The sequence below is a fragment of the Grammomys surdaster genome, unplaced genomic scaffold, assembly GCF_004785775.1.
Source record: "Grammomys surdaster isolate TR1022 unplaced genomic scaffold, NIH_TR_1.0 126059, whole genome shotgun sequence".
Lineage (NCBI taxonomy): Eukaryota > Metazoa > Chordata > Mammalia > Rodentia > Muridae > Grammomys > Grammomys surdaster.
Genome location: NW_021620869.1, coordinates 5,418,664 through 5,433,305, shown reverse-complemented (window position 1 = coordinate 5,433,305; position 14,642 = coordinate 5,418,664). Strand labels below are relative to the sequence as shown.

Here is a 14,642-nt window from a genome sequence, read left to right as displayed (position 1 = left end):
AGTTGTTCATTGGTAAGGTTTCTTCAAAAAATGAGCTCTCTGGTCTCCAATAACATTTTCAGTCACTACATTGGACCAGAGCCCATCCTGGGCCGCTCAAAGGCTAGCTTTCCCCACTAGGGAGCATGTCAGCGATGCCCACTGGACTCAGCAGGTCTCAGACTACTAATCCTATTCAAGTCCACAGCACTTTCCCTGTTTTCCTACTCTGCAAATAAAGTTAAAATGCAGATTACCTTTAAGTGTCTTTACATTTGCATACTCTCAATGCCTTCCCTCCTGGAAAGCCCTGTTCTTATTGTTATGCTTGGTAGCTGTGACCATGGAATCTCCTTTCACCCCTAGATCCAAAGAAAAAGGTACATTAAGAAGATACTGTAATTGTTCAAAATCAGTAGTCTTATGTCTTTTTTAAAGAATGTTACCAAGGATTATGTTCTTAAAGGCAGTTGGCAGTTGATGGCAGAAATGGCCAGTCAATCCTATGGCTTTTCTAAATGGGCTGCAGCCTAGCAAGGTGGGACCTTTCCTGTTTTGAGGGTCACTTCCAGAAGCCATGGGTGGAGCCTGTGCTTTGTGGTTCTTCTTGTTCCTGGTCTTTCCCTGCAGAAGGGGCCTTGGACTTCTTCTCCCTTGTGTTTAAAGGGCAGTGGTGCACACCAGGGGAGGGATTGCGTCCGCCTTGCATTATCCCGGGTGGAGGAAAAGGGCCATTTCTCTTCCCCTATATGTTTATGATGCAGTGCGTTCCAGGGCCCATCACATCAGCCACTGTTATGGCGGACTTAATTCACTGTGATGGGGGCTCCACCACCAGGGCAGCCGGGAAGGCCGCCGAGGTCTAGCTGCGTTTCATGCCACATTACACAGAATCTAGATCTGTCTCGCTCCACTTGCCCAGTCTCACTCTCGCCTGGCACAGATTTCTTGGATTTATGCCTTAAAATAGACAGTTCTTTCCTTTCTTCCCAGTATCAAGACTCAGATGCATCTACTGTGTATGTGGCTAGTTTAACTGAGAAGTCTTCCTATGCAAACACACAGGAGCTGAGAGACACCTAGACCAGTTGTGCTTAAGAGGTGAAACCGGGGTTGGATTCCTGAGTGCTTAGGTTTCTCATTATTTTACTGTAGGGTAGAAAATGGAGGAAACTGCTAACATTGTATCTTGGCTGATTCTGGGGCAAAGTGGGATTTCCCTTTCTCTAACAGTGAGGCATTTCCTCAATTCCTTAGCTTCAAACTTAGATTTCTAAGTGCTTTTGGTGTCCTCTCTGTCTGCCAGTCTTGGGGTTCTTCTCCCTGTGCCCGGCCTACTGAGCATCCATGAGGGGGCCCTGCTCACTGCTGCCTCTTGTGTCCCATTTTTATGGGGGGGGGTGTTTCCTCTACTTCAGTACTAGTCAGGAACTCTGTCCTTTCCTGTTGTGTCTTCTCCACAACCTCCCAGAAAAGGAGAAATCCAAAGCAGTTATTGCCCTGTTGCTCAGGTATCAAGTTCCATGGTGTCTCCCATCCACCTGTTGATCATCCCCAGCTCCTACTCCAAGTGCCTGTCAACCCTAAGCAGGACGGCCGTGCTACCAGGACGGCCGTGCTAGGCATCCTTTTGTGTCATCTGGAGCAGTCAGCCTTGTCTGCCACTTTTCTTCTGGGGCTTCCCTGGCCTCAGCCTACACTCACTCCTGGTTCACTTTCCTCCTCAGATACGCTGCCACCCATCTCTGGCCTGCACCCCACCATGCACACCCCGCATAGCCTCTCTCCACTTTTACTGTCAGGATAACTCGTATTCCCATCTTTTTGGATAAATGAGCCTGACGTCACTCTACAGAGTCTAAGGGAGAATTCAAACCCAGGGCTGAGGAAATACAAGATCTGATCTTCAGCTGCTGACGTAGGGGCTACTCTGCTCCGGTGTCTTAGAGAAGAGGGTCCAAGCATGCCTGTCAAGGGGCTGGGCCCAGCCATAGCTCCTGGGGTCGGTACTCTGAGAGTCACCAAGCTGGGCTCCTGGGTAGAGGCTCATTCCTACAGCCTCCTAGGCAGTTCTCCATAAGCCAGTGCCTGGGGTGTCTGCCTCTCAGGCTCTTAGTTCTCATAGACACCTTGTCTTTCTGTGATCCCTAGGGAGACAGGTCTCTGAGGTTCACTGTCAAAATCCCATCTGAAACCACAGTACTCAGCCACTTAATACATTAGGACAGGTGGCAAAGCCTGATGTATAGCAACAGAATTGCCTTGCTTAGAGGCAGTGCCAGCCAGAAGGTACAGCTCTCCCACCCTGCCCCTGATGCTCTGAAGAGATCTGGGCAATTTCAGTCAAGCTTTGCATCCAAATGGATGTGCTCTGCTGGCTCCATGAGGGAAGATGTGGCTGACCTAACCAGCCCGGGCCAGCAGGAGAGCATCCTCCACCAACACCAATACTAGGAAAAGCTGTTCGGTTCTCAGAGTGACTGATTCATCAGAATGGAGAAATAAAAAACATCATACCTTCCTCGGTTCTGCTGTTCTGAGTTTTGGGGAGGTCTCACTCTGCAGCCCAGGCTGGGTTTCCTTGCAAACTACCAGACTTACGACCCTCCTTCAAGTTAGCAACAGGATAGCCAGTGTGACTGGAAACACACAGAGCAGGCAGCTGAAGCTCAGCATACACACCAAGGGCTGTCAGTCAGCCTAGAATTCATTTTGTAGCTCAGGCTGTTCTCAGCCCCTTAGCAGTCCTCCTGCTCAGTGTCCTGAGGATGGGGTTTACAGACATCACACACACACACACACACACACAGGCTCTCCCTGATTTATTTAAGATTGAGAACAAGGCATACAAGCATTCTTGACCTGACTCTAGTTTTACCAGTGTACAGGTGAGGATGAAGGAAGGTTTGGCAGAGTGACCAAAAACAGCACATGGGCTTGGCAGTGGTGTTACTTCATCTTTGTCCTTTGCTGCTGCTGGACCAGGTGGTGTATGGGGAGAGAATGTGTCTCTTGTGCTTCTGAAAGCTGATATGATCAAGGTGCTACTAGCTTTGCTGATGCAACTGTTCCCAGCTTCTACACTGCCTCTTGCCGTATGCTCCCAGGGAGGAAAACTGTCTCTGATGTGTCCCATAATATAGCCCTGACCGTTTTCCTCCAAGGTCCCCTTTTAAAACCTGCATTCCCAGGGTCAGAAAAAGTGTCTGCAGAATGCCCACCCTCTAGTGCCCCAGTGCCTTCCACTGTAACCCATCTCTGCCTCTCCCCAGCCCCCTGCACGCTGGGTACAGGCCCTCTGCTCTGTTTGTCTTCCAGTTTTGAGACACACGGAGGTGATCACCATGACTGGAGCTAAAGAAGGGTCCTAGGAGTTTACAAGGAAACTCCAGGAATCTCTGTCTGCTGCTGAGCCGTGGCCTGGAGTTGCCAGTATTAAGTCCTAGCACTCCAGCAGGTTCCTGGGGGCAAATGTGGAGAAGAGCCTGATGTCCCTAACAGCATGACTGTGAGGGCACAAGGTGTCAGCCTTATCTTAGATCAGAACACAGGGTGAGATCGAGCTCAGCCGTCTGAAAACCCTGCTGTTACCCAGGAACCCTCTGGGCCACATGGGCTACATACAGCAGGCACTGTGGTCCTAATGACCTCTGTGAATACGGAACACTTGGACAGGCACTTGCCACCTTCTGACGCCTGGACCTGCATCTGCCTATAGACCTGCAGACCACATGACCCAGCACAGTTAACTGTGACTCGAAGTAATAAGCCTAATACAGTTGACTTTATTTAATTAATAATGATCCTGTTCTATTCCCCCATGCTCATAAAATACCCTGCAGGTTGGCAAAAAACAGTCATAATATTGATCAAAAGTCAGGCCAGATATTTATTTTGTCTTTGCTCCGTGAGTATAAATTCTTGTCTGTTGCCTGCTGTTCCCTGCACGTGGGATTTACAGTGGCCAGTTTCTAAAAGCTTTCAGTAATTAAGGAATAAATATCCATTGGTCTTTGTCGGCCATCCTCACTGCTGTGGCCTGAGCCCTAGCAACGCAGCTCAGGAGAAGGCATGCGTGGGAGCAGGGGTCTGTGCTCGGCAAGCACTGGGCTGGGCTTGCCCGGCAGGGAGGAAGCCCCCCTCTTTCCCCAGACATATTGTTCCAGCCCCGTCTTCCATGCCTCCTCTCCCAGTTCCTGTTTAGCTTGAGGCAGGAAGCACTTTGCAAATTCCTTGCTGCTAGCCTTTTCTTTTCTCTTCTTCCTCTGTCCTTCCTCTCCTCATCTGTCACCAGTTCAGGACTAAGTGTGGCTCCTCCAGTTTCACCTCCCCACCCCAAGGGCATTCATTCCTCCAGGATGGCCTATAAAATTGGTATTTAAAAAAATCCCCTCCCATGCCTTAGGAAGCAAAGATACTTCCGGAAGGAGCAGTGTGGTGACATGTGCAAACACAAAATTAATTTTTGGTCCTTTACCATGTGTGGGGAAGGTTCCAATGAGAAGAAATGCAGAGGACTTCTCAGCAAGTAGACTTCAGGGAAAAGCCCCTGGTACGACAGAGCCTCCAAAACTAGAATTGTGAATTCTGACCGCTGAGGACTACACCCCTGAGGGACAGCTCATCACAGCAGCCCAGAAACACAATCACCAGCCAGGACAGCGGGCTCCCTGAAGACCAAGGGTTGTCTGGCCACCCACCCCCATGTCTGCCTTTTAGTGATGCATCTCCTAGACATCCACAGAACGGTGCTGAAAGCCAGTCAGAAGCTCCGTGAAAAACTTTTTTTCTGGGAATCAACCCATTAACCTTCTTACCCCTTGGCAGTGTGCTGAGCCCTCCCTGCCAGACCCAAAACACAGCTGGCGACAGTCAGATGGGCTTCTCGGTAGGAACTGAGAGGGCATCTTTGCTGCAGGAATGGAGAGCGAGTATTTGCGTTAAGACTCGTTCTCTGGCTTGGGGGTGGAACTTAGTAGTTGTAGTGTTTCCTAGCATACTTGAAGCTCTGAGTTTGGTTCTCTGCACTGTAGAAAACCAGACGTGGTGCACACCTGTAATCCCGGCCCTCAGGAGACAGAGGCAGGAGGATCAGAAAGTCAACGCTAGCTTTAGCTGTGTAGTAAGGTCAAAGCTAGTTTGGACTATATGAAGCTCTGTCTCAAAAACAAACAAACAAAAATAACAGGACCCCTTCTCTAAGAAAGGCGTTCCACACACAGTATGACCTCTGCCTCGCCCAGGCCTCCCCGGTGCTCAAGTGACAGGCCTTAGCAGTAGCATCCCACTTGGTGGGTTTTAGCCTCAGACAGGTGGCTTTAGCCTACCCCCAAGCCCACCTTCCTCACACACACAGTTGTAATTTTCTTTCTCTTTATTCTACACCTGTTCTGCACATTGTTGTTGTTGGTTGATTGGATGGTTTTTATTCTTAATGATAGTGAGATAATCTCAGTAAAGCAGAAAGCTAGGAGGGAAAACCTGAAGAGATTGTGGTGGCAGAGACAGTCTGTATCTGTGGTGTCCTCCACGGGTGCCAGCGGGAGCCTTCCTGTCCTGTACCTAACAGTACAGCCATTAGGATTATATCTACTCTCTGCCCAACCCAGCCCTGACACCCTTTGTCATCTCCATCCCAGCATCCATCCATGGACTCAGGACTCATCCCACTTGGCTCATGCAGCTAAAGTGAGACAATACAGAGAGCCTAGGTCTTCTCTTAGTGGGTGGTTGTAACCAATGTCTTAGACTGAGGAATTTATTTGGGCACCTGGGGACAGGGCCCAGGATCTCCCACATTCTAGCTACTGATCTATACTGCCAGCTAAACAGTCTCACCTTCAAAACCCTGGCTCAGAAGACCATTCTTGTGGGGGTTGTGATTTCCACAGAGGAGTTTGGGGATGGGGGACAGGTATGCACAGAGCACACTGGTTACAGAGCAGGGCTGTTGAGGCAGTACTCTCATGGACTCACGTGAGGAACCTGCTGCCGAGATTCCGCTCTCTGCAATGGGAAATAAAGCCTGTATACCAGTGTTGGGCAGCTAGAAATGGTCCACACATCCCCGGACACAGCCTCAGTTACCTGGGCACAGGCATGTCACAGTCATTACCATCGTGGCAATCAATAGTGCTGTCATTTGGTTGGCTTTGCCGTGGTGACAAGCCCTGCAATTGATGCTTCTCCAGCACTAAACACAGGGGACTCATGTAGGACTAGACCCTAGGGCTCCAGCGTAGCCCGCACACAGTGAAGAGGAAGTGGCAAAGTCCTCTGCATGCCCTGACTTCCTGTTTTCCTTCACTTGTGGTAGTGATTGTAGATTGTGTCTGTCTCAGTCCCCATCCTGAGATCTGGTCAGTGTTCCTATGTCTGTGTCCTCTGACTTCTGCTCACAGGGCATCAGGAGGCTGTGGTCCATGAAGTCAGTCCTGGTCCATCCCTCCCCTCACCATCCTCTCAGTTTTGGGCATCCTTGGCATTCTGTGTTACCAGCTGCCAGTTCTGATGGGCAGGCCTCAAGTGAGACATGACTTAGTCTTACTTAGGGTGTCTTAGTTAGGCTTACTCTTGCTGTGATCAAACACCATGACCAAAGCAACTCGGCGAGGAAAGGGCTTATTGGCTCACACTAACACATTGTCTCCTGACCTCCTTCAGTGATGGAACTCACACAGGGCAGGAACCTGGAGGCAGGAGCTGACGCAGAGGCCATGGAGGGATGCTGCTTACTGGCCTGCTCACATGGCTTGCTCAGTTTCTTATAGAACCCAAAGCCAACAGCTCAGAAGTAGCCCCACCCACAGTGGGTGAGCCCTCCTCCTACAATCACTAATTAAGACAATGCTCTACAGGCTTGTCTCTAGCCCATCTTATGGAGGCAATTTTTCAATTGAGACTCCCTCCTCTAAGATCTCCAGATTGTGTCAAGTTGGCATAAAACCAGCCAGGACATAGGCAGCTGCATCTGTGGTGGCACCTGGGGCCCTACCTAGGTCACCCCTCCCTAAAGTCATGAGTAGCTTTGTCCACCCATCAAGCTGTAGTGTCAGAGCACCTTTGGCTGAGCCCAATAGACGCTTCTAGCTCTATACCCTGGTCCTACCAATCCTCTAACCCAAAGCCTTGTGTTTGGTCACCGATAGCCTGTGGTTTACACACCAGGCAGTTTATAATCAGATCCAGAGGGAGGCAGGGGCCACTCCCAAAGGGCTCAGGGAGGAGAGGGTATCTCCTGAACATGTCTCTTTGTGTTTTTAGGGATGGGGTTGGTGTCTGTCTTCTGACAGGTTATCACCCCTCCCTCTCTCCCTACAGTTGATTTATTTAAAGGTGTGTCAGCACCAAGACCTGATGAGGGGCTGCCCCCTCCTCCCTGCTGATGGCAGCCAAGCCAATAATTCATTTTTTAGCTCATTAGCTAACAGAGGCTGTGAGCCATGGTCCTCTAGGGCATTGGAATGAGGTGAGATAATCTACTGCCAGCTCTGCTGCTCTTGAACTGGCCTTCCTTGGGGACAATGAAGTGCATGGCCAAGGGACCTGAGAGTAGCTATTGGAGTCCGCCATTCCCTGCCCTGGCACTATGTTTCCTAGTGTGGTGATACTAACAGAACAGAAGAGAAACTATGATCAGGGTGTCTTCTCACACTGGTGAGAGCTGAGGGGAAGGATGGCTAAGCCGCCATAGCAAAATATTGTGCAGGCTTCAGGAGCTGGAAGTGCCTGGTGCAAGATTGAGGTATGTGATGGGGGGGCTGTCACCTGGAGCTGCCTCTCTTCCTGCTGTGCATAGAGGGAGAGGGGTGGCTAAGAACTATTTTTATGGACCCCAGCCATAGTGGATTAGAGATCCACCACAAGGACCCCATTTAATCTTATCTACTCCCTAAAGACCTGCCACCAAATGAAGCCACACTGGTGGCTAAAGCTTCAACATGTGAACTTGGGGTCAACCAGCTTGACCATGACAATGAAGATCCTTAGGCCTCTCAGGCTCGTGCATACACATACCCCAAACCTAACCCCAGACACACTGACAACCGTGGGATCATTTAAACTAGCCAAGACCCTTGCCCTGGATGTCCAGGGTCTCCACTCCCTCAAGAGACTCCCTACACCTGGCCAAGAGCATCCCACTTCACCATGCTCAGCATGGTGAGTTCTACTGCGTTCAGTCTCCATCAGAGCCTCATCTCTGCCTGTCCTCCTCAGACACCACACTGGTGAGTGCTGTGTGCCTGACCATGACTGACACAGGGAGGGTAGAGTCAGAGTCTCTACAGTTTGCCGCTTATAGAAGGGCCGCTGTGGCCAGTGTATAGACCACATGAGGTATCTTAGGTCTCAACAGGCCTGACTTTAATAAGCCCATTTTACAGATGGCAAAATAAGTGTCCAAGTAGGACAGGGTGAGAAGAGCGAGTGCTGAGACCCTGAGACCCTCTCTCTCTCTAAAGGAGAGAGCACAGCCTCCGAGCATCAATGGGTCCCTTTTCCTTCCTGGCAACCATTGAACAAAGCTCACCAAGCCTCATGTGGGGGTGTGCTTGTTAATGTAGGCACTGGCCACAGAAGACAGCTTCTGAACACGGGGGTGCTCTTGAGTTGATGAGAGCAAACGAACTCACACCCACAACCTCCGTCGCCCTGGGCCAGACCCTGTTTCTATCTTAAACGGGTTTCAGCTACAAAAAAAAGTAAGAGTTAGGTCTGATGCCAGCATGAAGCCTGTGGCCTCACTTAGACTTCTGGTGAGCTCAGAAGCCACGGGCTGCCCTGCAGTCGGCACTGCAGAGGGTTCCATTTCCATCTGAAACTAAAGCCACACCGCTAGCAGGTCTAAGGATTGTCCTTGGTGGAGGCAGGAGTCTGTGCTCAGTCTTTGGCTGGTTATTTGAATATTAAAATGAAATTTTAATCATCGCAGTTAAGACCCGAGTTCTGATGTTAAGTTCTCCCGTTACCCCTGGATGATCTGGCAATGGCTTTTAAAATCAACTGGAGCAGAATAAGACAGTGTGGTTTTAATGCCTACCCAAAAATGAGAGTTAGCAGATTGGAAACCAGAGGTCTGGACGTCTCCTACACCATTAGCCCTTCTCATTTAACTCACGGCTTGCTCTTTCTCCTTCCTGATTTATGAACTACCTCAACAAACGCTTAAAGTGTTATAAACAAGCTTTTAAAACAGAGTGCGTGCGAACCACTGCGGTTTGGGTCTTGCATCCCCTGGCCGTCCCCGCCTTTCTGCCTAAGTAAGGATGGATGTGAGGGGCTCCTCTGCAGAGGATCTAGGACCAGTTCATCTCAGCTGCGGCCAAGTGTTTGTCCTGGAAGTCTCTGAATGAAGAGTCAGGGGTCACTTGGGGGTCACTCACATGTACCAGGAAGTGAAGCAAAACTAATCCAGATTTACTCCTGGAAGAATCTGTTTGCCTAAGTATTTAAAAACAGATTAGGGCTAACCTGACACTAGGTCACCAGGCGCAATGTAAACACTGTGCAGAGGTGTAAACGAGGCCTTTCTTCTGGGCCTTGGAAGCAGAAATGTAATGAGTTTTCTTTCTGGAGGGTTGGGGAAGGCCCCTGATTCCTCCCTGCAGCCGGTAGCTGTGCGCTCTGATTATTGCTTCGAGAGGCTCTGGGTTTCAGAAGTCACTGTGAGTCAGGTTCTTACTGAAGTCTGAGATAATTACAGTCTGTCCATATGTGTGGGGCTTGCTTGCTTTCTCCATCACACTCATGAGAAAGCAACACTCTCTTTGGAAAACAGGCTGCTGGGAAGACTCTAAGGATTGCTCATGAAATTGCAGATCCTCTTCTAACACACACACACACACACACACATAACCTCATCCCTCTTCCTGATGAAGAGTAGAATCAGGAGGACCATGGAGTTCATTGTCTCATCCTTCCTCATTTTGGTTTATTTTTTTGTGTGAGGTTGGCTTTTGAGAAACCTGCACCCACATCCCAGAGCCTAAAGGTAGTTCACGGGACCCTCTCACTACATACCTGTGGCTGGCTTGGATCTTGCCATGTTGACCAGGCTGGCCTTGAACTCACAGTGATCCACCTGCCTCTGCCTCCCAAGTGCTCAGATTAAAGGTCTGCTTCACTGTACCCAACAAGCCTACCTTCTATAGTGTGTTTTCCTTCTCTCATCTGCAATACTTCCCAAGTGATAGGTAGACCCTGGGGGAGGGGCCAGGTCCCTGATGCTCCTAGTCTCCAGGTCGTGCTAGGAGCTGGAGGCAAGACACTGTGCCCATCACATCATCAGGGCGTGGCACATGGCAGAGCCCACAGCCTTCCAGCTTCACCCTCCCCTCTTGTCCCTAGCTTTGCTCCGGCCTCAGAGGCTGCCCAATTTTTCCCCCTTGAGGCTGGTTCCTGGAACACCTTTCCTCAGAGATCAGCATTCTGCACCCTTCCCTTAAGCCTTTCACAAGTCTCCAAAGAGATGACAGATTGCTGTGTGAATCTTCAGTGTTCCTTCATCTGAAGTGATGGGAGACCCTCATCCAGTCCTCCATCCCAGAATGCTGGTAAATCAAGAGCTAAAGGGACACCGTATCTCAAATGAAGCCTCTGTTGTCCTCTCCTAGTCCTGGTCACTTGCCAGCCCTAGAGCATAGGATAGGGGCGGCTCACCTGGGACCTTTCTTTTTGGTCAATATAAGCACTTCTTGCTGGGAGGATCCCTTCCTTCCTTGCTCTCAAAAATCCCAAGCCTTTGAGCTTTGGAGCGCAGGTTTGTATTGCACTGATGCAGGCCCCCTGGCCGCATGGTGGATAGGGCTGTGCTCACATGTCAGAGGTTACAGGAGCCTTGGCAGTAGCTTACAACCACACCCAGAGGTTTTGGCTCTGGAACTGGGAGTAGATGCTGGAGGCAGAAGGATACCAATTCTGGAACCACTAATCAAGCACCCCTCAAGGGGGCCATATTCTAAGAGGAGACTGACTCCGCCCCCTCCCTGTGCCTCCTAACCTTGGTGACTGCCAGAGCAGAGGTCCCAGCCTCAATTCTACTCTGTGTCCCCGTGTGGTGACTTTCTGCAGGGAAGAAAAGGAACGGTGGATCCGGGCCAAGTATGAGCAGAAACTCTTCCTGGCCCCACTGCCATGCACGGAGTTCTCCCTGGGCCAGCAACTGCTACGTGCCACTGCGGAGGAAGATCTGCGGACTGTCATCCTACTTCTGGCACATGGGTCCCGGGATGAGGTAAACGAGACCTGTGGGGAAGGAGACGGTCGCACGGCACTGCACCTGGCCTGCCGCAAGGGCAACGTGGTCCTGGCTCAGCTGCTGATCTGGGTAAGTGGCTGTGGTGCCTACCACATGCCCAGCAGAGGGTGGCGCCTCTGTGGGGTCAGAATGCATTATTCTCCTGACCTCTGTCCCCTCTCTGCCATGCATGGAGTTCTCCCTGGGTCAGCAACTAGTAGAAAGCTGTGCCTGAGAGCTGACCCTGGCGGGATTTGAACTTTCCATTTGGACTTACCTGCCTGAGGGTATAGAACAGGGGTTGGGGAGAGGCTGGGTACAGAGCAGAAATGAAACAGAGGTTCTCACATTTCTTTCTAACAGCCTCTCAGGTCAAGCATTTTGGGGGAATGGGACCTGTTTCTCATAAATAATGTGAATGGCTTCTAGGGATCCCTTGCCAAACCTTTGGATTTTTATTTTCACAACCGGAAATGTGACGTTCGCAGGCAGCTCCCTAAAAATACCTTGGGATATCAGCCCCTTGTAAGTACCCTGTCTCCGCTCTGGTGACAGGGAGCCAAAGCAGCTGAAAACCAATGCACATGAGTGCATACACGCGTACATGCTTGCATGTATGCGCGCGCATGTGGCACAGCAGTCCTGTGGCCGTCAGAGTGCAGCTTGCAGAAACTCATTTTGTCTTTCAACAATGTAGGTTCTGTGGATCAAACCCAGATTTCGGTCTTGACAAGAACCTTTACCCTCCGAGCCATCTTGCTGCCCTTCTCCATGTATATATGATTAGAAAGCCAAATTGAAGTCCTCTTTGACCTGTTTGTGTGATGCAGAGAGGGGTGGGTTTTTTCCTAACAACAGGTACAGAGCCTGTGCTAAACAACACGTGAACATCGGCTTTCTGCTCCTTGGTAGCCTAGTGTCTATCCCAGCTCAGTCCGTATGTAGATTTGAGGTTATCCGCTATCCTTGCCTGCCCTTAAATTCCGGGGACACTAACTAGCGCTCTGTTGCCTCTACAGTACGGGGTGGACGTCATGGCCCGAGACGCCCACGGGAACACAGCACTGGCCTATGCCCGGCAGGCCTCCAGCCAGGAGTGTATCGACGTGCTTCTACAATATGGCTGCCCCGATGAGCGCTTTGTGCTCATGGCCACCCCCAACCTGTCCAGGAAGAATAACAGCAGGAATAACAGTAGCGGGAGGGCTCCCAGTGTCATCTGAGCTCAGCCAACACGGCACCCGGGATCCCACTCCCGTCTGCTCCGGAAGTTGCAACACCACGTGAGTCCCTCAGTTCCCTCCCTCTTCCTGGTGGACGCCTTCCCACCCACCTGCCACTCACTCACCCCACACGAAATCTCCAAACCTGGACATCCTCAAGGGGAGAAGAGGAGGCTGCAGGCCACAGAACAGAACTCTTTTCTCATCCTCCGGAAGCAACGTAGGAGGGACTGACCTCCTCCCGGCTTTGAGGATAGCACACGACAACGGGGACCCCTGTTCCAGTGGCCTAGAGACGGTGCAGGGGGAGGGGTTGCAAGGAAAAAGGCCAGTGTCCCCTAACTGGCAGTTAAGCACATCAGTACATTTCACCTCCACCAAAAGGAGGCTTGGATTTCACGTCTTCTCGGGGGAGCTTGACGGCATAAATCAGAAGCAAGCACAGTTTGTCAGGTCTGAAGCCCCTATGATGGTAGGTGTCAAATCAGTTGTAGCTAATCTGTCCAGGGAGAATACTGGCTTCATTACACTTGTATAGTCGAGTTCCTCCGGCATTACCGCTGTTTAATAGAACGTGATTAGTCATCACCAGGAAGAAGGCATATTAGCCGAGGAGGTAGTTACCCGGCACGCTCCGGTGATTGCCACGGTATGATTGCAGTGCGTCTAGCAGCATCATATTATCCTAGCCATGTCTCTCCAGCCCTTGGAGCCCTCCTTTCTAAATTCACTGTCATAATTTAGTATCTGTTTAATTTTTCAGTCCAAAGAGAGGAAATCAGTTGCCGGGTATTATTTGACTTCAGTCCCCTATCTTGGTGCAAAAACAAAATGGAAAAAATAAATAAATAAGTAAATAAAGAGTAACTTGGAAATCCTAAAAGAAATCATGGATTCAGCTGAAAACAGCTTTCAAATATGTTCCAAAACTAAGTAAATACATAAGAAGCTATTTTTTTTTTCCTAAGAGATTTTTCTGTACTTTGGCCACAACAGATGTGTCAGGCCTCAGCCACTCCTGGTCCACAGAGTCTGAATCACCCAGGTTTCTGTCGTAGATAAGATGTGTGAAAATCTATTTGAATAAAAGAAGTTCATAAATATGCATTGATTTTTGCACAGACAAATGGTACCCATGTTAATTTATAAACTGAGCTGGATGGGAACTAATAACGTGCAACTGGTTGAGATCAGAGGGTTACAGATCATTGTCCATGGGAAGCACTCCCAGCAGCGAGCACTTCCATTTATGTGATAAACAGCTTTTTAAAAGGTGCGTGTCAGAATAAGATGGTGGCACGATTTGCTTATTAAAGTCAGGAAAGAACAGGGGAGGGAAGAAGGGAATGAACCCTCATCCTAGAGGCAGGTTTTAGAGCCAAGACCATCCTTCCCAACCAAACCAAGGGGCTGTGGCAAGAAGGGGTGATTTCTGGAAACGCCAGACCCACAAAGGCACCCTGTGAGCAGCTGCTAGCCACTCCAGCACAGCCGGCTCCAGAGAGTCTGTAAAGTCCAGACGGCCCAGCTCGGCTGGCTCTAACATCTGATTTGCCATCCTGGGGCACAGGGTGCATCAGATGCCAGACACCTTCAGCACGGTGGTCAGACAGGAACACCAAGCCGTGACACTGTTTAGGTTTTAAAAAATAAATTGGGGCAGCCTTGCCAGAGAGCCCCCCCCACCCCGCCCCCGTGACAGTGTGCCAGGGAGAAGGCCATCACACTGGAAGACAGGACGCTGGGTACAGCCACCACCGGTGTCCTGTGGAGAAGCTCCTTACGCTTATATATTTGAACTTTATATTTTGTAAGAGTTTTTCCTCCTCTTTAACTTTTTAAAAAAAAATTTAAAGTAGATAGGAACAAAAGTAAAGCTTTACACGGCATTTTATGTGGGTGAGTGTCTTGTGGAGATCTCCAGTCTCAACATAGCCGGAACTGACCAGTATCCAGAAATGTCACAGATACACAAGCCACAGGTCTGAGACGCCTGAGCTCAGTTCCATACGCCCTGCCCTGCGTTTGGTTTTTCTTCCTGCTCTCCATCACTGTGTCATTACTTTAAATGTGAATAGAGAAAACAAGCTGTCATTGCCTATTTTTGAAGAATGCATTAGCATCCCACCCTGCGATCCGCATACGCCTCCACGTAGCCTTTACCATAGACTTCTATAGAGAACACAGATACACAGATAGAGTAT

The 14,642-nt window shown here is 50.0% G+C and overlaps 1 protein-coding gene across 4 annotated transcripts in view; it reads left to right on the top strand.

Moving 5' to 3' along the window:
* Window positions 1-13,545, top strand: part of Agap1 (ArfGAP with GTPase domain, ankyrin repeat and PH domain 1) — a 436,006-nt gene extending 422,461 nt beyond the window's left edge. For all 4 annotated transcript variants that reach the window (XM_028755318.1, XM_028755317.1, XM_028755316.1 and 1 more), the window contains 2 exons: window positions 11,050-11,305; window positions 12,235-13,545. In XM_028755318.1, the coding sequence (XP_028611151.1) occupies window positions 11,050-11,305; window positions 12,235-12,438 (460 nt within the window). In that variant the 3' untranslated portion in view covers window positions 12,439-13,545. The remainder of the gene's footprint in view (window positions 1-11,049; window positions 11,306-12,234) is intronic.
* The last annotated feature ends 1,097 nt before the right edge of the window (window positions 13,546-14,642 follow it).